At 37.8% G+C, this 26,603-nt stretch overlaps 1 protein-coding gene across 8 annotated transcripts in view; it reads right to left on the bottom strand.

Moving 5' to 3' along the window:
* Positions 1 to 26,312, bottom strand: part of CACNA2D1 (calcium voltage-gated channel auxiliary subunit alpha2delta 1) — a 381,531-nt gene extending 355,219 nt beyond the window's left edge. For all 8 annotated transcript variants that reach the window (XM_070424150.1, XM_070424148.1, XM_070424149.1 and 5 more), the window contains exon 1: positions 25,830 to 26,312. In XM_070424150.1, the coding sequence (XP_070280251.1) occupies positions 25,830 to 25,924 (95 nt within the window). In that variant the 5' untranslated portion in view covers positions 25,925 to 26,312. The remainder of the gene's footprint in view (positions 1 to 25,829) is intronic.
* Positions 26,313 to 26,603: the final 291 nt, after the last annotated feature.

Here is a 26,603-nt window from a genome sequence, read left to right on the forward strand (position 1 = left end):
CCAGAAAATATCCAATCCTTGATATAAATGTGGACAATTATGCAGAAACCTATGTAAAAACAAATACTTGAAATTCAAAAAGTCTATTTAGGGGAAAATTATACAGCCCCCTCAAGATTATCAAAACATTTTATAAAATTTAGAATTAACTGAAACATTTCCCTAGTTGTTTCAGAGATACAAAATGATGAGAGAAAATAGCTCTAAAATGCTTATAAGCCACTTAAATAAGTATTAACATTTGCTAAAAGTGAAGTATTTCATTTGTTAAATTATTTTAACTATAATCACTTTCTCTTAAAAATTAAAGAAATAATGTTATTTGAATTAGTCCACATATATATTTGTGTCTGTTTTACAGTCTAACAGATTTTCAAAGACTGCATTAGTATTTCTGAGATAACTTTTCTGGACAGTTCTTAATTGGACATTTCTTAGTCAATCAATTTTATCTTCTATATTTTGAATGAGGAGCCACTTTTTATATATATATATCTGTGCAAAAGAAACTTTGTATGGACTTACTAATTTTCCTTCTAAAATATCTAACATTTACCTAAAGGAAAATGGGTCATCAGCAAGTTTATTTCTACTCATGCCCTAACTTCTCAAAAAAGAAGCAATGTGTCTGCATTTTCAGACCTGGACGGAGGTCTTCCCAACTCTGCCTGCTACACGTGCCTCATGCCTATGACCCGCACCTCCCTGAGGAGCTCTAGGACAATAGCTGATGGGTTTGGCTCTAAAGCCCCATTATTCCCTAGAAAAATTAATGAAGCTTATCCTATTATGCACAATTTCTAGAAAAAACTTACTGAGATTTCATTCTTTTTTTTTAATTTTATTGAATTTATTAGGGTGACATTGGTTAATGGGGTCATATAGGTTTCAAATGTACATTTGTATTGTACATGATCTGTATATTGCACTGTATGCCTACCACCCAAAGTCAAATCATCTCCCCACCCCATATACTTGGCTCGTTTTACCATTAACCACCACCCCCAACCCCCTTCCCTCTGGCAACTAACTACCCTACTGCTGTCTGTCTGTGTCTATGGATTTCACATTTATATCCCACATATGAGTGAAATCACATGATTCTTAGCTTTTTCTGACTGAGTTATTTCGCTTGGCATAGTATCCGCAAGGCCCATCCATGTAGTCGTAAAATGGCAATATTTCATCTTTTCTTATGGCTGAGTAGTTTCCATAGTATATATGTACCATATCTTCTTAATTATAATCATAACACTTGTAAACCCAAAATATTTTAGAAAAAATTTAATAAAAATAAAATAAAGCTTTAAAATAGTACATGCAAATGATTAAATGTTAAATATTGTTATAATTACCCTAGAAATTATCTAAGGTATAATCTCATTCTATTAACTTTGTTTCTTTAGGAACTAACATATTGCCTGGGCCATGGTTAGCAATACTTATTATTTTATTAATGTTATCAATGAGTAGCTATACATGTATATCATGTACACATATGGTATATATGCATATATTATAGATATACATACATATGAGACTATGCATTGAATTATTTTATTAATGAGGATACATTATCATGAATAACATTTATAACTTACTCTAACCCATCAGTCAGAATTTTACCCAATAAAATACTAGAATAGTAAACCAAGATGTAATTGTAACTAAGTCACCACTTTATAATAATAGCAATACAAACGCTGGTGTCTACACTAGATGGTATCTAAACTGCATATCAAATACAGCATACATTCAGAAAAAGCAAGGTTCTGAAAAAGAGGCCAACCACTAACCTTCATGGCAAGTTAAATGTTACACAGATCCAACACATTGGCTTAGTGGGGAAAATGAACAGTATAAAATCACATGGCAATACTGTGCTCTGGAGTGTCAATGTATTCACATATACATTGCCTTATGTGACTGTCACAGCAACACAGTGAGCTAGGTAAGATAGAGCATTTGAATGCAGTTTAGTGATAAGGAAATGGCAACTGAGACATCAAGCACTGTCCACCTGCACCCATGTCTAGTACAAAAACCAAAGTCACAAGTGACCCTACACACATTACAGAGCTCATTAAATGAAGCATCAAACAGAGTAGGAAAAATAGTGGGAAAACCTACCAAACATAATGCCAGATAATGAAATATTGAGTAGTAATTTGTGGGAAGCAAGGGTAGCAATGAGCATTAGAAGCATGAATCCAGCATTCTAATCCAGGGAGGACAGGGTGAAAAGAGTGTCAAGTCCTGAAAGAGAATATCTACAGTATTGATTCAGCCTATAAGAGATTTTGATCCATTCTAGGGAGGTGTATGTGTCCAGCATGTTTATTATAAAAATGTTTTCTTTAAGAAGGTGAACACAGTACTAGCACTAATAGCTCCAAGTGAGCCTGACCTCTGATTCTTCTACAAGACAACACACCCTGAAGCGTACACCTCTGTGAAATTGCGTGTTTAATGTGCTGGTTATAGCCACGTGTTTGTATTTATAATTGCATCATCAGCATCCTAAAAATGTACATGTTAACAAACTCATACTATTCAAACTTAAAAGGTCCCAAAGTAAAAGTACTATAACCACATTGTTATTTTAGAAGAAAAGAAACTTTCCAAATGAGCCTCTTTTTTTAAAAAATAAACAAATCTTTAAAAGCCTAAGGGTTCTCTTTATTTCTTGGGAAGTTTGTCTGGCAAGAATCATGCTATTCACCCGTCACACATTTTCCAAACCTGGAGCAAATCCATTGATGCTGTGCCAAAGAGGAAGGAGTATAGGACAAAGCACCAGATATATAAGTCTCTCTTGGTAAGAGAAGGCTAAAAAAACTCCATAGACCTCAAGTCTGGGAGCTGCATATAATTGCCTTGAAGTTTTGCCTAAAAGACAACCTACACTGAGTATGTTAGGGACTATAAATAGAAAGAGCAATCATAAGTAAGTGTCCTAAAGGAATTATTTTTAGTGGTGTCTCATGGAAAATGAACCACTGTAATAATTATATATGATGACAATATGCTCGACAATATGACTGAATGTGATGTCATGACCATCCCAACAGGGGAGGGAGTCTGTGCTGGGATTTCCAACAAAGTACCTCAAACTGAGTGGCTCAGAATAACAGAAACCTGTTGTCTTACAGTTCTGGGGGCTAGAAAACCAAGACCAAGGTGTCAGGACGGCCAAGCTCCTCTGGAGGCCCTAGGGAAGGGTCTGCTCTAGGCCTCTCTCCTAGATTCTGGTAGTTTCTTGGCTTGTGGCAGCATAATTCCACTCTTCCTGTGGCGTTTTCCTCGCGTGTGTATGTGTGTCTGTGCCCAAATTTTCCCTTCTTAAGGTACATATGCCATATTGGAATATAGCCCACCTTACCCCAGTATGACCTAATCCTAACTAGTTACATCTGCAGAGACCCTATTTCTAAATAAGGGCACATACACTCTGAGATTCTGGGGGTTAGAACTTCAACATATAGATTTTGGAAAAGCATATGTCAACCCAAAGGGATTCAAAAAGCAATCTCATAGGTAATGAATAAATCAGGTTGTTCTTCATATTAATGGTTTGCATAACTTAGTAATTCACAGCTACTTAAAACTTTTAAACTGCTGCTGTGGAATATATAGCAAATATCTCATCTCTTAAGGCACTTAAAAAAAAAAACATATCCAGGACATGAAGAAGATAAAAACAAGTGTTTCTAAGTCATTTTAATGTATCCACAATCCAGGCATATGTATAGAAGTTTATTAATACTCACAATTTCCACTATATGTTCCATATATAAATTTTTTAAATGTAATCTAAACTTCCTAACGATGATACCATAAATTGGATTACACCGTACAACATGCTGATGATATAGCTTGAACACAGGGTAAACATATAATATGTTGTCTGAACCTGGATACTTTTGAGAGTGAAAGGTCATTATTAACCATTAGGATGGCTAACAGGCAGAAACCAAAAGGGTTCTAGCCAAACCCAACATGAGGGTTAACAAAAGGAAGAGCTGGGCTGAAATAAAATGCTGGTCATTACAGGATACTTTTTACCATATTTGTCTGTAGTAGAAAAAGGGAAAGGCAGGGAGTATTATACTCATACATGAATACTGACTACCTAAAGAAGGGAGAAAATGTGTGGAAATGCACTAGATTTTGCATCCAATAAAAGTGCAATATAGTTATATGGTTTTTTTTACAAAATGGTTAAGTATTAGAGAGGTATCAGAGAGAGGACAACATGAAAAGGAGACACAAAGTGGATCTTTCTAGGCTCTCCTAAGTCAGCCAGAGTAGATGAATCTGAAATACTTCAAGAGTCCTGTTTAAGCCCAACCAACTAAAAAGATAAAATACTGTATTATTTCTTTGCAGACAGGAAAACAACACGCAGAGAAATTCTCCTTGATCTTGGACCAGAGATTCTGGGTTTCCATTTTCCCTCTTGTAATAGCATTCCTTTCTAATTAATGCACCGAGTGCTCACCAGGATTACTGTTTCTACACTACACCACATTGTATTGTCATTCTTGTAAGTACACTGTCCTAAAAGAGAACAAACCAGAATGTAGCTCGTCTCCATTTACAGTGCAAGTAGATGAGCAGAAATGCCTGGTATCCTTTTCATACTCATCAAGATATTTTTGGTGTATGATCAGTCCAGACAAGCCCTATAAAATTTCAAAGCACCATAAGACAGAACACTATACCAATACATCTACAAATAATGCTTTGCAGTGGAGTAAGTTTGTCCCAACAGTGCTCATATTGTTTGGGGAATGGGGGTCGTGGGGGAGGTCTCTGTTCATTATTTCCCCCTTAAAAAATGGAGTCCTTTCAGCCAAGAAAATCTTCATTAGTTTACTACACAGCTTTCCCAGGTGAAACAGACACCCCTAACAAGAGTGTCCATATTAATTAGTTTGCCCACAGGCCACCCTGGCAACTGTCCAGCATTTCTGGTGTCTATGAAGCATTTTATGCCTTGTGCACAAGGACCGGCTAGCTAGATTGTCTCATTTCTGCTCCAAACCCAGCAGGAAAGAGCAGGAAGCAGCATACTTCTGTTACAGACATGTTCCACTGCAACATTTTCCTTCAGGAAACTCACTGATCTCTAGGAACAGGAGAATTTTACCCCTGGACATCTGACTATATGTTAAATAATTATTCTTGCTTCACCAAGCACTACATTTAACAGTTACATTTAGAAAATATTTTGGACTAGCCAATTTACCTTTTTTAAAAGCATACTTCTCTGGGGTTAATGAATAAAACTCAAAGATGTGACAAAATGTTTTGCAAAATGCAAACACCACTTAAGTATTTTGGGAATGAGCCAGATAGAGTCACCACTGGCAACAGGAATACACACCATAGGTCAATTGATTGTGCGATTTACATTTAGGTCAGTGGTTCCCAAACAGGGCTGATTTTGCACCACAAGAGACATTTGACAATGTCTGGAGATATTTTTTATTGTCGTGACTTGGGAAGGGTTGTTACTGGTAGTGACCAAGGGCAGAGACCAAGGATGCTACTAACATCCTACAATGCACATGACAGGCCTCCATTGCAAAGAACTGTCTGGTTCAAAATGTCAGTAGTTCCAAGCTTGAGCAACCTAGCCTAGATTGTGTGAAAGATGGAGTGGCTTTTTATAAAATCTTTGTGGCAACACTATCTTTCCTTGGTGTATTTTAATAGACTTCAATAATTATTTTCAGTCAAGTTTCTATGATTTGATTTTTCTAAAATTATGAATTGTTAGTAAATACTATAAAAGTATTATTAAATGCAAACAAATATTATAAAATTAAAATACAATATTCTAGTGTCTATCATGCTGTGTCTGAATTTAGGAGAGACCAGGGATTGGTAAGAAACATAAATGAGTCGAACTAAATTGCATATCATATTAATTAAGGATTCCAAAAGCCTCTTTTTTCTAGTTTTCACCCCATTACCAACTCTTGATTTTCTTTTCTTTATAAAATAAAAACACTGCTTTTAACCTGCTACATCAAGAAGGCCAGAAACAGAATGACTCTCATTGTGAGATAAAAGCATGAGAAAAGCATTCAGAAATGTACCCAATTGGATGTAATGAGCAAATCCAGTTCCGTCTCTTAAAAAAAGATAGAACATCTTCTCTGTGATACGTTTTATGGAATAACTGCTTTAAGTGTTTTTAGGTCCATGTTTCCTTATTTTATACAACAAAAATTTTGCAGAGTCCTTGCCTTTGATAAACGTGTAGTATGTGTATGTGGAACAAATTTTCAATCTTCAATGCAGAACGACATAATATAGAAAAATCAGAGCAGAAAAAAAATATCAGGCCACACTTCTTCAAGTGCATGTTCTTCAAAACATCTCTCCTTATCCTAACAGTCTGTGCCTCTTAATCTACCAGACTGCTATTCCATCTATTTTTATAAAGTAGCACTCTTGCTTTATTATAAAACTAGAGGCTCAGTGCACGAAATTCATACACTCAGGGCAGGGGGGGAGCGCGTCCCTCAGCCCAGCCTGCGCCCTCTCACAGTCCAAGGGGATGTCTGACTGACAGCTTAGGCCCACTTCAGTAGGACATCCTTAGTGCTACCGTAGAGGTGTGAGAGGCTCCTGCCACTGCTGCTGCGCTCGCCAGCCATGAGCCCAGCTCCCCGTGGGAGCACACTGACCACCAGGGGGCAGTTTTTTGTTCCACTGTTCAGTTGATTTGCATATTAGCCTTTTATTATATAAAATATCACATATCCATAGTAGGTCTTTACTGACCATGCTTAGCTTGTCATCACTTTATTATGTGCCACTGATATCTGACTTAATGACTTCTTTAGAATAATATCTGATGTTCTAAGGGATAGTATCTGAATCTAGAGAGAAAACCTCAAGAAATCATTCTCTCAAAACTTGTTCTATGACTATGTCCAGACACTAGTAAACAAACTTCCAGAAGCAGATCACCCAGATAGTTCTCTTCTGACATGGTGCTTGGCAGTTGCAATCAGGAGCCAGGACAGAACTACAGAGAAATCCTCCTTTAAAATATGGTCTGCATTATATGGCCTACACACTAGGGATTTATCTGTGCTAATTAACCCCTATTAAAATGACGCCTCTAGAAAGATTCTGTTTATCTAATGGTTTGAGAAAGAAGAGTTCTTCTGAATGTATTCAAAGGGGGGTGGGTGGAGGATAAAAGCAGAGATCTGACCAACCAAGGAAGAGCTTGTGGACACTTGATCCACTGGAAAATGAGTAGATACATGTAGTGGCAGAAGGATAGGGAAGGAGAAGCACACAGACACAAACCCACATTCCAACACAGTTGGTGACAGCCTCCTACACTACTAAATATAATGGCCCTGTCGCTTCCCGGGTGCTCACCTGGAGGTAGGGCTGGCTCAGAACTAATCAGATCACATATGCATAGACATGCCTTAAATCACCATCTAATTAAAAATGAGATGGCCAGGAATGCCAGTAACACAGAGTTTCATTTCAGGACCATATGATGTCAACAGAATAATTTCATAGATAATTTGGAGTCAAGGTCCTGGCCTCATAAAAATTCAAACATGCAGCAAAGGGTTGGGTTGCCTCGTCCATATATATTTTCTTTAAGCATATTTTCCCTTCCTGTTGCTCCATGTTGTTCAAAGGACAAGGCTTAACCAACCCCTAAATAAAGCTGCTCACAAAGAAGATAATGCTTGCTGAAACCGGTTTGGCTCAGTGGATAGAGCGTTGGCCTGCGGACTGAAAGGTCCCGGGTTCGATTCCGGTCAAGGGCAGTACCTGGGTTGCGGGCACATCCCCAGTAGGAGATGTGCAGGAGGCAGCTGATGGATGTTTCTCTCTCATCGATGTTTCTGACTTTCTTTCTCTCTCCCTTCCTCTCTGTAATAAATCAATACAATATCTATATTAAAAAAAAAAAAGAAGATAATGCTTGACTTTTACTTGGGAGGTTTATAAGACAGTGGCATCTGATTTTAAATTCTCAGCCATATTTTTGGCAAAATTGAAATACATTAAATTAAAATATTCATGTATGAGGGTCATCTTGCCAAGATGTTTTAAATATGTACATACAAATGTAATAATAATTAATATTTTATTGCAATAATTAACTATAATGGTTACCAAGGTAGGACAGTTTCCACTAGTAAGATTTCAGCAGATTTCTTAGAACCACGGCCATTGTAATGTTGTAAATTACACATTCTCTTTCGTGAAGGGGATTTCAAACTACATAGAAACAGCTATAATTTTTACTATGTAAGATCCATGAAGTTATGCTGTAAGGGAATTTATCAATCAAGTATTTTTTGTGATTTTATCCTGAAAACCACTTACTTAGATGGCCAGTTTAGCAAGAGTTTGTCTAGTACTGTCCACATTGGCATTGTTCTTTATCTGACGTCCTATTAGCTCGGAGATGCAGCATCTTTATAAAAAAGATATAGTTTAATTTGATTAGCTTTAAGTGACCCACCTAACAACAGAATAAGAACCCTTCAAGAGAGCCTTAAAACACATAAGTTCTAATTTTCTTAGGAAACTAGTCTGTCTCAATCGTCTGGAAAACTCTATCCTTGAGACAATAGTTCTGGAATTAGTGTATAGTGACAGATACAACTCAGAAGAGACTGCACGGAAAGACATAAAATAAAGAGCTGGCAACCTTGTTGTTCCCATCTATTGCTATAACTTTAGATGCCTCAGTTTCATTAGGTAAAATCCTACATGCACTTTGAGAACTTTTTTGGCACTGGCTGTCAGAAAAATCTCCAGTCAAACCAGGAGAAAACAACAGAAAGAAACTCTGTCAAAAATCAATACTTTTTTTCAGACATTTCAGTTACAATGAGTACAGATACCTAAGGAGAAATCGGGGTCTACAAAATGAAAAAGTTTTGCAGTTCTCAATACTTACTAAGTGAAAATGTGAAACTCTCTTAGAAAACTTTTAATTGCCTTTTGCAAGAGTCATATTGTTTGATTCTGGATGTGTTTCAATCCAGTGAGAATGTCATACTTTTATACTTTGCAGACACTATCAGATCTGAGATATCAACAGAGATTTTTTTATACAACCTTAGTCTCATAGGCCAAGTATACTTTATTCATATTATTTTTTAAAAAGTGTAAAAATGATGCAACCTGCCTCAGGTATGGCAGTCCTTCCTTTCAGTGCAGTACCAAGATATTTGTTCTACTTATAGCAAGCATTTAGACTCATTGGAAAAAGAAAACATCCTAAAGAGAATACACTAAAAGTCAAATTGCTTGTAAATAACATAAAATTCTATTCAGAAACTATACATGTGACAATCTGAAATAGGCAGCTACTTTCAAACCAAAACATTATGATTACTTTGAGGTAAAAGGTCATAGTTATCCAATAGCCGAAACCAAAGATAAGCATTAAAACAGGGCATATCATTTTTAAAGACCACTTAATGAGAAAATCTTCTATTTTAGTTTTTTTTATTTCATTTTCAAACTGAAAACAGTAATTTGGTTACCTGAAGTAGGCAAACCAATTAAACTAAGGCTACTCTGGTTGTACTCTGCTGATATGGCTCAAGAAAGTATAGAAATAGAGAGTGTTTAGACACTTCTATAACTGTTTGAAAAAATAATGTTATCACTACTAAATCTGATTATTTTAAAACATGATTCAGCCTGGTCAGTATCTACAGTGGTCAGAGCATCAGGCCACAAACCAAAGGATCACAGGTTTGATTCCCAGTCAAGGGCATGTACCTGGGTTGCAGGTTCAAACCCTGTCCCTGGTGAGTCGGGGCATGAGCAGGAGGCAACTAATAGATATGTCTCTCTCACATCAATGTTTCTCTCTCCCTTGATCTCTCTATCTCCCTCGTGCCCTCTCTCCATTCCACTCTCTCTAAAAAAATCAATGGAAAAAATATCCTTGGGTGAGGATTGACCAAAAATAATAATAATTAAAAGAGAACATGGTTCATATCTTTTTAAATTACACTTTACCATTAATTGATTTTCATTGTTCTACGAAAATATACATTTGCAATGGATATGAAATTTACAAAAAAAATAAACTCTATTCCTTTGGGACAGTTAATGTGAAAAGCACTGAACTAGATAATTATTCTGACCAGAATACCCAGGTGTTAGCAAATTAATTAATGCTAGTGGTATAACAAATCAGGTAATCAGCAGTACTTCAAAGGAAATGACTAGGTATGCACAGGGCAACTGTATACAGGATAGGAAGGGCACCTTTTTTAAAGTAAACTTACTAAGTACCCAATACTTAAGAATTTGAAGAAGCATTTTATGATAGTATTTTCTTTGTAAACAGAAGCCATAGCTATCCTCCTAAATCTATATACTGATGATAAGGGATATATGATGCTTTTTCCATTACATGAACATTTCTGAATTAATACTTTATAATTGGGGTATTCGTTATGGATATGTATAAAAAACAGATTCAGGTTTACAAAATCACCTAGTTTATACAGGCAGGGAAATGCACATAATTTCAGGAGAGACTTAAGTTTTCATGAAATATAAACCTTCATTTGGAAGTAATTTAATCCTTTACAATTCAGAAGAGTTGTCTTACAATCTTTCTATACAGTGTTGGCAATAATTGTGTCAACTGACTTAAACCACAGCAGGGAGAATTTTTTTTTGTAGAGGATGAAAAGTTCAACTAACATTAGGAATGAGTTGTTAATGAGCTCCTGGAATTTACTTTCCTTACAGGATAGATCAGCACCAAGGTAGCAGAGCACGATTTCCTGGAGGCAAAAGGATAAGAAATCACCTGACTGCTTCAGAGAATTGTCAATGTTTCTGAACATTTAAAGTGGCAAGCAAATGAGTATTCCTATTCATTTTCTAATTTGGGGTGTTTTAATGATGGTTGTCTAATAGTAAAACCTGTGGGATGAAGAATTCTAAGAGGGCTCCCATGTATCATCCACTCTCCTGGGAGGAGGTGGGAAGAATGGGACCTGTGATTATACAGGGAAGTCACTCCCATGACGGGGGTATGTTATACGGCCAAGAGTAAAGAAATTCTGTAGACGAAAGATCCCAAATTATTTGATTCTCAGATCATCAAAAGAAAGATTATCGTGAGTAGTCTACTTAATTAGTTGAAAGTCCGTAAAAGAGAGACTAAACAGAGAGATTTTCCTGCTGGCCTTTCAGAAAGAAGTGGCCATGTTGTGAGAGGACCTTTGAGAGGGCACCACGTGCAAAGGAAATTTGAGGGGCCTCTGGCAGCTAAGAAGAAAGGGCAGGAGGTTGGAAGGATTCCTAAAACCACAAGGGAGTGTCAACAACCACATAAGATTTAAAGAAGAGCGGAAAGTAGCCTCAGTAAGAAATGCAGACCAGTCGACTCCTTGGTGCAGCCTTGTGAGACCCAGAGCAAAAGATCCAGCTAAGTCCCAGCGGTTCTCAACCTGTGGGTCGCGACCCCTTTGGGGGTCTAACGGCCCTTTCACAGGGGTCGCCTAAGACCATCGGAAAACACATATATAATTACATATTGTTTTTGTGATCAATCACTATGCTTTAATTATGTTCAATTTGTAACAATGAAATTGGGGGTCACCACAACATGAAGAACTGTATTAAAGGGTCGCAGCATTAGGAAGGTTGAGAACCACTGACTGCTAAGCCATGGCTAGGCTCCTCACCATGGAAACTGGGAGAAAATAAATGTACAGTGTTTTAAACTACAAAGTTTGTGGCAGTGTAATACACAGCATGGAAAATGCCAAAATGAAATAAAAGAATGAATCTAGATTACTGAATTCTAAACAAGCGACTCATTCTATCGATCTTCATATAAAATGTGTTTATGAAGATTCTGTCTAGTTTGTTTTCATTCACTGTACTTTAAATTAGTGGTCAGTCTTGTATCTCTTTTGTATAATCTGATTGACTTTTTTTTCATAAATGTTGAGGATTTAAGTTTTCCTAACTTCTCTCGTAGAATCATGACATTTCACTGGGAGAAAAGCTAATCAACAGGGCACAAGGAAAGGCCACACTTTATGTGATTCTGTACACACTTCTAAACTTCAAGATGAATGAGTTCTACTATGAAGTCTTCTTGAAAAATTTGAGTTGATATTCTAACAGTTTAATTGGTTTGTACTCTTTTCTTAGAAACTCCATAAAACTCATTTATTCCTCAAGGTAAGATATGATATGTTTGTTGCTCAGCTTCTAAAAAAAAAAGAGTACCATTCTATGTCACACAAGTATCACAATTACTCTTCCTCACAAGATGTTACCAAAGCAGGTTCCCTATCTACTTAGTGGCAGAGACAAACAGGAACTCAGATTACCTGCCTCCACTAAATTCTGCTTCTATGCCAATTATATTTAATCAGTGCTTTCTATGTTACCAGTGCTTTACATGAATTAACATTCTTAGTTCTTGCAAAAACATTATATGGTTTTATCAATGGAAAGGTACAGTTGCTCAAATTACCCAGCTAATAAATTGTAGAGCTGAGCTTTGAACCCACACTTTAAACAACCAAGCAAGTTCTATGAGAGAATTAAGCCCTAATGTTCAAAAGCACCCATTTTTAAGAATTAGATGGTCCTCCATGAACCATTTTTGAGAGAACTGAAAAAAGAGTCACTCAAATCATTATCTGTAATATATATATATATATATATATATATATATATATATATATATTATGCCTAAGCGACCCTTCCACTGGTAGCTATGACACACACTGACTGCCAGGGGGCAGACGCTCAATGCACAGGCATGGAAACATGGAACAGACTGATGAATCTCAGAGGAAGTGGGGAGGGAGAGGGCGGGAAGAGATTAACCAAAGATCTTATATGCATACTAGAGGCCCGGTGCACAGATCCATGCACAGATGGAGTCCCTGGGCCTGACCTTCAGGGATCAGGCGGAATCCGTGCACTGGGCCTCCAACATCACCCGAGGGGTCCCAGATTGCAAGAGGGCACAGGCCAGGCCAAGGGACCCCACTGGTGCATGAATCTGTGCACCAGGCCTCTAGTGTTTATATATTATATAATGTGCTGTATTACTATAATGTTATGTAATATAATACAACACATGTTTTATGTGTTATCCTGGAATTAGGGTGGTGGTTGTAGAGTAAACAGAAAAGGAAATATATATATATATATATATATCCTGAGCAGTCTGTTGACCCCAGGTTTTAGAACCCATACATATTATGAGTACAGAATCCCAGGGGCCAATGGACTTTACTTGTGCAAAAATCCAGAAGTGGTAGAATCATATCCAAGGCTTGCAACCCTCAAACCACCCCCCTGTCACGGTCATTTACACCCAGGGACTCAGCTGGCATTTAGACACCACACAGACAGGTTGTGTCACATCTGATAACTTAAGGAGATAAATGGACCTCATCTAATTATCATGCATGGTTGGCTCTGTGATGAGTTACCATTCCCCTATGTTTATTTATTACCATTGAGTATTGATATAAATTTTAAACAATTACTCACTGGCAGACCTTGACACGATGTATATCAATCCCCTGGGAACTGAGCTACACATGCACAATAAAAATTTAGCTCAGGAAAATTAATTCTGATTTCTACATTTAAATTGACAGGAAAATCAGATGTGTTGAGAAACAACCAAGCTTAAATGTTTAATTCAGAGCTATGAGCATAGCCCCCATTGTGACCATTCTTCTGTGGCTTCACATGGCCCATCAGTTTGTCTCTCCTAACATCTTCACAAATGCAAATTTACGTCGATTCTAATAGCATGTCATAGCACAGATGGGTTGGTATTTTTAAAGTGACAAACATCATAAGACTATTACACATTCCTCTCTGTGGCAAATGTCAAAAAGGCAGGTTCCTGGTACTTGAAAACTTACTGCTTCCATGGTTATTACCAAGTTGTACTCATTAGTCATCGGATTAATGTATAGCATCATCAAAATATCTCTTTCCTCCATGAATTGATTAAAAATGTGCAGCAGACATGTTAACTGTTTTATTTCTACAAAGAGTGTGGGTAAAAGGCTGACCGGCGTTTATTCCGGAAAGTGAAGGGGTGGGGTTAAATGAGTGCGAGTAATCATCAGTTGGATGAAACAAATGAAAACTGGCCTTTTCAGTATGCTCTGACTTCTGTATTTGTTGCTAAAAGTGCAACTGGTCTCGATTTTACTCTTCTGTGCTCTCCCAATTTGGAGAGTTGTCTGGAATCATTTATATAAACATCATGGGCGGATCGCCTTAACTTTCAAATATTCTGACTTGAAGCTGAAAGCTCACACCTTTGTTTGATAATGAGAGGGGATCAGTGTCAAGGTTATAACTTTCAAGAACAGATTCGACCTCCTGTGGCACAGTTCTCATAGCACAGGTGCTGGCTGAAATGCTAGATAAAACATAGAGTCCTTGATGGTTCTGCTTTCTCCATGGTCTCTTTCAGGACACAGGTTGTCCTTAACCAAAACACTTCACTCTCTCAAGTTCACCGCATCCCTCTTCATGATTAAGGCCACAGAAGCTTTACAAAGAGACACTTTTAAGGTCTGATAAGCATTCCTTTCCCCCTTCATTTCAGGCTTTCCGCATAGCCCAATGATATATTAGCATACTAATCTAGCTCACTGAATCTTAGTCATCACTTCGTGATTTCTTGAAGGCAGAAAAAAATCACGTGTGATACAAATACTAAAGCCTGGCCATCAAACAGCCTTTCCAAGTCCCCCACGCATCTTCTCATTTGACCCTCATGGTATAACACTGTGATTCTGGATCTACTTAAAGTTATCCTTGCTCTGCAGATGGAGAAATTGAGACTTGGAGTTAGTTCTGCTCTCTTTACATTGACTCCTTTCCCCTCAACCTCATTGCTGAGATATTCAGCCAGCCACGGCTGGACCAAGTGAGGACTGGATGCTAACACATCAAAGCTCCTGCCACAGAAGGGCAGCAAAGTACAGCAGGTTAAGTAATTAAACTGTTTGAGATCAAATGTTGCTCCTAAGAAAATTCATAAAAGTTCTTCATACTCTAAATTTAACTTCCCTAATCTAGAAAACAAGGATAATAATACTTATCTTAGGGGACTAACTAACTAAAGTTGGATGGGTTCAAAAACATGCAGAGTATTAATTCACAGTGCCTGGAGTACAGAAGGAGCTCAAAAATATCAGAAAGCAAACTTATAATATATAAAGAGAATGCTTAGCATTAGTGTCCATACATTCTGCAGGTAGAGATATCAAAATTAGCTCAAGTACACAGTGAATACCTATGGGAGAGAAACGAGAGAAAAATACAGAGCCCATCTAACTCTTCTCATCTCTTGTTGCAAACGACAGGGGTGATTTTTCCACACTGCACCGATACCAATGGGATCGACATTGATTCATAGATGTGCTGGCATTTGTGATCCTAACCATTCATCAGTCATCCTGGAAGCTCAGGCAACTGCTGTGATGGCAGCTGCCAGTAATTTCCAGGCCTTCAGGAGACCTGAGATGCCCCTTAAGAGGTGACCAGGAACATGCTTTGCAGAAATATTCAGTTAGTTGTTTCTTATTTTACCAAATTTTTCATTTTTTTTTTACTGACAAGGAACTGTTCTAATTCAAATCTCTTCCTTTTGCTAAAGACTGGGATAGAATGTAGTAGTAAACCTCCCCTATCTGTCAAAAAAATAATAAATAATGATAAATTGCTAAAACAGGAACTCTTTCCTCTTTCTGTTATTTCCTTTTCACTCATATTTCTTTTTACCATGAGCATATATACTTATTAAATTTAATAACATTTTGCAAAACTACATGGATTTTCAAGATAACAATGTCATCTAAAAAAGAAAGTGAACAAAAAAATAAAGACAAAAAAGGATCAAATGTCGCTGTGTCCAAAGGGAATAGAGCTATGAACTGAGTCTCCTTACTATCAGGTAAGGAAAAACTCTAGCCTGTGCATCTCAGAACTTGAACATCACTCATGCGTATGCATTATATTTCTGAACCAGGTCATTCCTCGTTGAGAATGGAATATGTAATTTGAAACATTCCTCCAAAAACATCTCCAGTAAATTAAAAGTGCATCTATTCTATATCCCAAACATCTGCTTTAACTCTCAAGGCTGATTCATCTTTGAAAAGGTACTTTATAAAACACTATTCTTCTTGATCCATTCCTCACCTCCTGTCAGGAAACTCACCTATCAGTCATGGCCCCTCATCTCTTTCATCTCTCTGCCATTTGGTCTCCTCCCTCAGATACCCTCAAATCTCCCCTTTGGTAACACTTATTTCGTTGTCTCTACAACCTTCCCCAACCTCAGGAGCCATTTTCTAAGAACTTCCTCTACTCTATCCAGGCTAACAGCAACTGGTCTGCTGCAATGTAATACTTCCTAAAGAGATCTGACTGGGGTATAATGAAGTGCCCCAAGCTCTGGTAACCAGAATCCTTTCTCCGAATCCCATCTCCTGATCACCACTGAATGGGCTGTAGATGGCCATCTGGGCTATATTCAGACTATCAACATAGGAGGCTATGTTTGGACTAGAATTCTAGTCTCAAACTAGTTCAAAGCTTTGATGGATAAATGTGAACTCTCACAGCTATTCAATATCATGCGTACTGGAAAGCAGATAAGGCAAATTTGCAGGGAACAGAGAATGAAAAGTCAAAGAAAACCTGTAGACAGGAGCAAGGCACGAACCCATTGGCAGTCCCACCCCTTCTGCAGTTGTTGGCACATCCTTGACCTTGACTCCCGTAATTGATCATCCAGCTCCACTATCACTGAACAATGTTTCCCTTTTTGGTTCAAGATAGTCCTATGGTTTCTTACTACTACTACTTGAAATCCCAAACAACCTAATATACAGTAACTCCTATTTTCAAACAAAGTAAAAGAGTGCCAAATTTCTTAAAGTGTCTTCCTCTGAACCCACTATACATCTTCCCCTTTCCTCACATTGTCAAATCCCTTGAAAGAACAATCTACACTTGCCACCTTTCTAGTCTCAGCTGCTACACACTCCCAAGGCACTGAAATCATGCTGCAGTCAGCAGCATGCTGCTGAAACTGCTCTCATACCCTCGTGGCCTGGTGACTTCCTTAAAGGACTCATCTTTTCAGATCTCTAAAAATCATTTGGATATTTATAACATCATTCCCGGGCCATACAAAATTATCAACCTAAAAATTAGCCTGCTATATTTGGTCTAACATTTAATTAACTCACCCTTAATGCCTTGGCATGGCCAGGCCAAATGATCCCTCCAGGCTTCTATGGCCCGAGGGCCAGAGGTTCCCCAACCCTGCTGTATCTAGGTTCTTCTTTGGAAACTTGCAATGCCTGTCATAACAGATACTAAATAATATTTGCTAAATAGATGGACGAACCTTTTTTTTCTGACTTTAAAGTCTGCACTCTGAATGTGTCTGCAAATCCCCTTTAGATACATATTTCTACACAGACACTGCTAATCAAAATGGCCAAAAGTGAGCCCATTTCCTTCACTCCACCACCAACTTGGTATTCCTCCTGTGCGCTCTACTGTACATCGTTCAGTGTAACATGATCTACCTGGTAGAGATCTTAGATTCTAACTCTTCTCTCTTTCTGATTCCCCGAGTACCCAAACCAACAGGACCTGACACTTTACTTCTGCAGTATGTTCCATACCTGCTCTGCTTTCCCACGACCACTGCTCTTTTTTAGACCGTGGCCAACTCTCACTCTGGGAATGCTGCCATGGTCTACTAGCTACTCCTCTCATTGTCTCTGCCTCAAATATTGGTCTCTTTAATCCACCTTCTAGATATTATAAGTCAAAGCCTATAACTTTTATTTTTAATTTAAAAAATCTGAGGATGGAGGCCAAATTTGAGTACGCAGAGCTGGGCTACCACAAATGTCCATGTGCTGTAAACACTGCCCATCTCCCTTCAGGTCATCTAGAAAGATGGCCCTGATGCAAACATTTTATAATTCAGACTCTAACCAACAATCCAGTCCCACCAACATCTCTTCCTACCAGGAGCCCCAGACCTAACATGGAACAGGCCATGTTTCTTCAACATGCCGTGTGCTTTTACTTGATCATGTTTTGATGGGTCCTACTGCTTCCCAGTCGCCTTGGAGTTGTGAATGTCTTCCTGTGGGACTCTCTTCCTCAGTTTGGAGTCTCAGAACGTAGCTCAGTGCATTATATAACTTGTACTGAATAATAATTGCATTATTCATTGAATTAAATTGCATTTGATGTTAAAATATATGAAGGAGGAGACATCAGAAGACAGCATAAATTAATATTTTTCAAATATATGATGTATTATCTACCTTGAAGTCTAAATAATCTCCGGTATAATACATAGATGCCTACAGACCTGCAAGTTATTTAATTTCTTATAATCTAATGAAAAAAAATTACGAACAGAATTTCTTTCTGTTCTTATTAGCACTTTGGTTTTTAATAGTGTTATAGTAACACTTCTTATCCAATAAACCAATTTCCCCAGGGTTTTATAAAAAATAAAAATGTTTAATTGCTTCTATTTTTTTGAGACCTACACAATTTTATTGTCTTTGGTTTCTTTCTAAGGTGAATTTCCATATATGAATATTTAAATATATAAAAGCTAATATTATGTTCAGTAAACAGCACTAGAAAAACCAAGCTCACATGGGACACGGAAAAAAATAAGAAAAAATTTTAAATAACCAACTGCTGCCTTTAGCATCTTTAATTTTGTAATCCAAGGGCTCCTCTGTCTGCCCCACTTTACACATGCACCATTCCTCATGGCATTTTTACCACGCCTCTAGATCACTTTTTTAAAACAGGAGACTTTCCAGGCTGCCTAAGCCTTTTTATTCTACTGAGCCAGACCTCCTTTAATCCCGAAAATAAGACATCATTAATGTCTAACCATCCCTTTACATAGCCTGACAGTAGGCACCTTACACAGAGAACTATTTTATTAGCTCTTTCCCTCTTTCCCCTAATTATCCCCACAGTATGTGGGCAAATGTCAAATGAAGCAATTGTCTAGACTGTTTGACAATTTTGGTGGAAGTTTTGATTATATATTACAGACATCTGTGCATCAAAATCCCTCAACAATTTCCCATTGAGAGAAATGTCTGGTGAAAGAAAGTCCATGAAACTGTGAGAGAAGAATCAAGGGAGAAGGAGGACCCGAAATTGAGGCCTGATCACAGGTTACTTGGGAAAAAAACAAACCAAAAATTCCCCAATAGAGTCAATGTTATATTGAGTAATACATTAATAGTAAATATGTATGTGCATGAAGGAGAGAACTAGCAATTAGTTATTTGAATAGAAGAATTCATAATTAGCCAGGAGACTATCACAAATTTTTAATTACTCAGAAAAAAAAAGAACTTCAAATTGACAGTAAGATTATCCCCAGATCTGAAGCATTTAAAATGGGCAACAACATTATTTGTATTACTATCATTTCTAGCTTAAGTAGCTCCCCCATTTATGATATAGAATTTAAAATATATCCTAATTTTTTATCCCAGCAGAGGCATATGGTAAAAAAAAAAATCAGTAGAAGCAAATGTTAAAATAGCATCTAGCCAGAAATATCCCACATTCATATTCAAACAGAACTTTAAATACTGCTTCATATATAACACCCTGATTCTGAATTATTGAAATCAACTGTAAAAGTGCACCAGTTTGTTGAGGCCACAATGTCAATCTTTTCTTTGTTTGGAATCTTGTTATAATCTGTACAAATGGCAAATTTTAAAGGCGCAATGATCATTTGACTCATTATTTGAGATTGCTAATAGTAGTTTACTCATGTGTATTAGAATACTCCAAAATATATAATTCCTATTAAAAAAAAAGAAACCTGAAAGTTATACTTTACAAATAAAACTAAAACATAGGCACATTTATCCTTCATTCCAACAATGTCATAATGCCAAATATGTTTAATTCTTAACAAATTTTTAAGTATCCCATATGTAAGTGGCAGAAACAAAATTGTTTAGCATGCATAAACCTCTTAATATGTACCTCCAATATTCCATGTGCAATAGTTTCTTTCTCATACTTGTTTTGTTTAAAAGATGGCAAAACTCCCTGGCTGGTGTGGCTCAGTGGTTGAGCATCAGCCTATAAACCAGGAAGTCACAGCTCGATTCCAGGCCAGAACATGTGCCGGGGTTGAGAGCTGGATCCCCAGTGTGGGACATGCAGGAGACAAACAATCAATGATTCTCTCTCATCACTGATGTCTCTATCTCTCTCTCCCTCTCCCTTCCTCTCTGAAATCAATAATAAAATATTTATTTTTCAAATGATGGCAAGACTATCTTTAGAATCATACTTCTTTTCAATCATCATTATGTTAATAACTTGTCACTATATGATCTGAGCATTTTCCAGTTGCTTTTGCATACAATATATCATTTTATTTTCTTTACAAGTTACTCTAAATGCTAGTGTTACAAAAATATTTTGAATGGCATTTAATCCCTAAAAAACGGTTGTAGATTGGCAGATATTAAAGCATGAACATTTGTTAAAAAACTTACCTTACTGAAATTTTTCTACCCTAGCAAACCACTTGAAATTTTAAAAAATCCATACATGTGTGCGCACATACACACACACAGTGTCCCCCCAAAACATGTATATACACTAAAAAGACAATATTTATTAAAATACACTTCATTTTCAAAATATAATAGAATCTACAGCTATCAGCTGTTAAAGTGTGTATACATTCATATATATATATATATATATATATATATATATCAGGGTGGAGCAAAAGTAGGTTTGCAATTGTATGTGAAACAGTTTATTCTTGTATTATTATTTACTAATTATTGTATTCTTTTCCATACCAATAATTGGAAATCTACTTTTGCCCCACCCTGAATATATTTGCACACACATATAATATTATTAAATAGAGTACTATAGTAATATAAACTAGACAATTTATCTAATTTTGCAATGTTAATATTTTGGACCCAGAAGGAAAAGATGGCAAATACAGTATTTTTCACAAAGTGCTACTATTTTTACCTCAAGTGACATTGAAGTCAAAACCCTCTTTCTTTCAATTCTGTAAACAATATGACACAACCATTTTTTTCTTTTCATGCACACAAAAGAAAAAATGAACCGTGTGTAAGCTATGTGGTTGGTTATCACAGTATAATTCTATGTACATTGGAAAGCAACCATATGAAAGGCTTGGGAACAGGTGTGGTACTAAGCAGATAATCCATGAAAAGGACTGGCTGACATAGTACGTTATAGTGCCTGATGCAGGGTACCAGCCTTAAGTAAAAGTGGAGTGGATGAAATAGAACAGAGTTCTTTCCCCATGGAAAGCAGCTCACAGGCTTTTTGAAATACTATAACAGGCAGCTCTTTTATTACAAATGATAAAAGGTTATCACTTTAAGAGCAATAAAATGTTACTTCTTAGAAATACTGAAATTCTGATTTTTTTTCCTAACTTCTAGATATATGTTTATGTTAGAACTGATTATGCACATACATGTAAGTCACTGAAGGAAATCAATAAATTGGCAATTTGCCTAAAATTTATTTTACTTTAACCATTTAAATCTCCAGTTTAAGCTTATAAACAGTTTGAAGACACATACAAGAAAATAAGATGTGAACTTAGAACAGATTACTTCCTTGGAAATTTACATGTGTATTGAAAACCAATGATTCAAATTATTTTTAAAATTCCTAAATGCATTATTTTTTATGAATTTATACTGTAAATATAAATACTAAATTTGAATACATAATTTGCACGTTATTTAGGTTTTTGCAAGACCTTACCATGTGTAAAACTATGTTATTTTTATCAATATTGGAGAAATAAAAGAACGGTGTCTATGCAGCGAGGTTTCTTTGAAGAAAGAGTGGTAAATTTTTTATATTTTCCAAAATGAACAGTTTGCTTTAGATTCTGATTTTACATGTACTTATTAAATTAATGAAATCCATGAAAAAAAAAGGCACATTTTACCTCCTTGTTATAAACTATAATAAGTTATGCCTTTGTATATTTGTAAAAAAAATTGGTTTATATCCATTTCTGTCAACCTAATGCTCATCCAAATGCCAATCCAGATAGCTACACATATTACTATGTGTAAACATTAATAAATTTAACATCATGTTACTACTTATCTGAAAAAAATGTATCTACTATTGCATATTTTAAACACACACCTGTGAAATAATAAATGTCATGTGCTTAAGCTGATGAGAACAAATTAAAGGTCTAACATAAGGATTTATTGATGTTCATAGTTTTAAGGTTTTATTTTACATTTAATATTTTATCTCATTTTACCAAGGACTGATTTTCTTGTATACATAATATGTGAAAAGAAATTGCTAAGCCCAAATGAGAATAATTGTCACTTCTAACGCATAGTAAAGATATTCATTGCAAGTCATAGTCATTCCAATGACATAAAAAAAAAATTTCTGCAGCCTTTAAATTTAAGTTTGTCTAGTAACAGAAATATGCATATAGATAGATAGATAGATTGATAGATATTAAGTATTTAAACCCCCAAGTACTACTCTTCTATAAGATGTTATGTTTTTTTCATGTAGATCCTATATCTCATGTAGACACCTGTAATTTATCCCACTATACAGTTTATAACAAAACCACCATATACCAATGGTCTCTCAGCCAATTATTCTTGACTGATTGGCATTTTGATATGACTGAGATAAAAGTTTCACATGAGTAGTTAGAACTACAATGTTTTAAAAAAACCTGAATTTATAAATAGGTTCTAAGATTAAGAGGGACAGGTTTAAATTAACATTATAATACTGGCTTCCATACATATTACCCTGAGTTTTAAAATAGAAGTGTTTTCACATATGAGTCAAGAAATTATTTCTAGAACAAGCGAGCGCTCCCTTTTTGAAAACTGTATTTTAAACTACCAATATAACGTGCATTGTAACACAAAAAAACTGTATTTTCCACTTACATATAAACCAATATGCATGAGGTGGTTGCTACCATATGGCATATATATTTCACACCTTAATGAGACAATCATTTCCACAAGGAAAACCTAACCTAGCAAAGAACTGTATCAAAATTTCCTTGTCTTAAAAAAAAGTTATTTTAGTATTAACACTTAGAACAGTTTAACTACTACTTAAATCCAGAAGAATCTGCTATGAGAATGTATGAGAAAGCAGACAGCAGAAAATTGAAGCTATTTAGAAAAATTTTGTTTTATTATAATAAAACTTAAGCTCTTGATATTATAAACACTCTAAAAGAAACACTTTGTGAATTACTAGCTGGAATTGAGGCCCACTCCAGTAAGTGCATAATTAATTTCATAGTGTGTTGATGGCATCCTTTTCTATAATCAAAACTTCTCATGTTACCTTTTCTCTGAAAAGTAAAATCATCCAAAATAAAAAAGATTTACTAATGAGAAACTTACACAAAGAAGCATAATAATGTGCCTTTAGTGAATGCTATCATCTTTGTATGCAGTTTTTATAAACTTGAATTTTTTTCCAAAGATTTGAGATTTTTCCTGATCTCCACACTTCATATGATTTTTCTTTCAAGAAAAGCAAATGGCATCACATCTTGATGAAAATAACGCTGCAATTTAAATTTTTTTAATTTATTCAAAAATCTAACATGAAGTACAGATGTCAATTATCATATGTCCTCATTTGGAAAGTGTTACTAACTTTCCAAATAAATAATACTTGAAGATGCAGTCTTACAAAAATATGGTTAATATTATCTATAGGATACTGGCTTAGACCTACAAAATCTTTTACTAAGCTTTTATTTCATGAAATTTCAAATCTTTTAAAAATTTTTTGTTTTCCTAATTCCTATTTTCGCCCACTATTTATTTTCTTTCTTGTCTCTAGTAAATTTCTGACCATGAAAACTGAGTTACTTTAATTTGAGGAAATCATTTATGGAAGCTGTATTTACAAAAAGGATTTTTACATTAATATTTTACCATGTCACATTCAAGAATAAAAGGTTGTAGTTAGTTGGAGTTTAAAGTCATAGTTTTTTTCCCCAATGGTGTGATGATACATAACCTCCAAATGATAGAAATAATGATAATATCTCAGTTAAAAATAAGACTAAAAAGGTGTAAACTAAACACACGGACTCCTTTTTAAAAAGCCACTTCTTTATTTGACACAAAATGCAAGTGAGTCACTGGAGTTCTTGCTGTATAGGCCAAGCTAGAAAGAGTAAAAAATTAGTAAGAGTAAATAATTTTGAAGTATCTTTAGGGTAATCTTTACTCTTTTTATGTATTAAAATATCTGCTTGGAACATGCTGCCAATTTAATGAAGGTCCACAGATGGCATTTACCCTTCTGCTTCATAACAAAAACAGGATCTGCGATCGTTTTTATGGAAGATTATCTAAAAAGGAACATGATTCTAAATCAATGATAAAAATATTAGACACTTCCCTCCTCTGGGTTACAGTGTGCATCAGTCAGATGCTTGCACTGGCACCTAATACACTGAATCTAATAGCTGCGGGGTATCAACTGGTAAAGATTCACAGTTAGGATCCACCAAAAACTATCGTATTCGGCACTCGGTCAACAAAAGGACAGCAAATAATTCCCAACATCATACATACCGGGAAGGCTACCGTGGCCTTTGTTTTTGTTATGTAAAATGCATTAAAGTGACTCATCCACTTAAGATCACCTACTCTCAGAAGCTTTAAAGTAGCTTCAAGAACTAAAATAAATGCTTTCCCAGAATGCCTGATAGGCTCTTCAGCGCATTTAAAAGTATGTATGTGTATTTTTGTGCCACTGACTTTGCTTCTTTTTTCCAGCCTAAAAGAGAGGAGAGAATTAGGTTTCATTCCCTTCCTTGCCGTGTGACTACATGGCTACCTTTAAACACTCTATTTCCAGAAAAGCAGCGAGGTGGTGTGTGTGCGTGCGTGTGTGTGTGCGTGTGTGTGTGTGTGTGTGTGCGAGTTATATTAGAATCTTAAAAATAAGAGAAAATTGCAGGAGACTCTGGTAAGGCTCAGTTCCTCCCCCAAAGAACAGGTTCAATTCATTCTAAGAGCAGGAACCGCAAGTCTTCCGGCAATTAGATGCTTCCAAGAAAGGGTGGCCCCAGTACCTGCAAGACCCCCTGGGTGGACAGGACTCTGCGGCGGGGAGCGGGCAGGTCAGAGAGGCTGTCAAGTGCGCCCAGTGATTGAGGATCTACAGGAGTTTGGACACCGGAGCAATTGGAGAGCATCCCAGAGGCCAAGTGCGGGAGAAGTCCGGGCTGCCCTGCCAAGCCTGCAATTACCTATTTGTAAAACGCCCAGCCCAAACACAACTTTTTATTAGACTGCGTGTGGCTGAGAGCGGCCAAGCGGCTGGAAACTTTCTTCTCTCCCCCCCCAGTGAAAGGCGCACCTATAAACTCTTTCGAGAATCCTTTCAAGAGAAGGGCTGAGGCGCCGGCGGAGGTTTCCCGGGACCGCGCGGCCAGGGCGGCCAGCCCCTGGGACGCCCCGGTTCCGAGCACTTCCAGGCGGCAAGCGGCGCCCTCCTCCCGCTCAGCCTCTCCGGATCCCAGCCGGGCTCGCTCCCCACCCCCACGGGCAGGAAAACCCCGCGACTCGGCCACGGAGTCGGGCGCCCAGCCCCAGCGGCGCCCTCGGCCGGCACTCCCAGCCCTGCCCGGCCCGGCGACTTACGTGATGGCCGAAGGGAATGGCTCCTCCGACGAGGGGCGGATCAGCCAAGATTGGAAAAGTGTCAGAGTCAAGGCCAGCAGGCAGCCAGCAGCCATCTTCGCGATCGAAGATCAATCCCGCCTCCCACCCCAGCCCGGGAAGGAAGGAGCGGTGCCGGGGCCGCGGGGAGGAGAAGGGGCGCCCTCCGCCCGGGTCGCGGAGGTCCGAGGGCTGGCGCGCCGGCCGGGGGCGCGGACGCGCCGGGGGGCAGGGGCGCGGCGGGGCGCGGCGGGCGCGGGGCAGGGGCGGCGGCGGGCGGACCCTCGAGCTCGATTCGCGGTTCAGCTTCCCGGCTGCCTCGCCTCTGCCGCCATCAAGGGCGACTTTGGAAACAGACCTGGGCGAGCCTGCCAGCGCCCGCGCACTCTCACTATCTCTCTTTCCCTCTCGGCTTCTTCCCTGATTTATTCCCCTGATCGCCCAGGGGAAGGAGGCGGAGGCGGGGGCGGGGGCGGGGGCGGAGGAGGAGGGGTGGCGGGGGGATGTGGGAATGGGGGGATGGCAGGCGGAGAGACTTGTGGCGGGGAGAGGCTCCGTCTGGCTGCTCCCGGGGAGTGGAAGGGAGGCGGCTGGGGGTGGGCAGAGGGAGGGCTGGGCGTCAGCGCGATCGGGCGGGGACGGGCCGGAGCAGCCCTCCTTACAAGGCAGACAGGAACTCCCCAAGTCGGCGCCCGCCCGCCCGCTGCCGCTGCCCGGCGAGCGGAGGCAGAGCGGACCCAGCCCGCGGGGCTCCCC

This window comes from Myotis yumanensis, unplaced genomic scaffold, assembly GCF_028538775.1.
Source record: "Myotis yumanensis isolate MYYU_CA2020_CCGP unplaced genomic scaffold, mMyoYum1.0.hap1 SCAF_9, whole genome shotgun sequence".
NCBI classification, from domain to species: Eukaryota; Metazoa; Chordata; class Mammalia; order Chiroptera; family Vespertilionidae; genus Myotis; species Myotis yumanensis.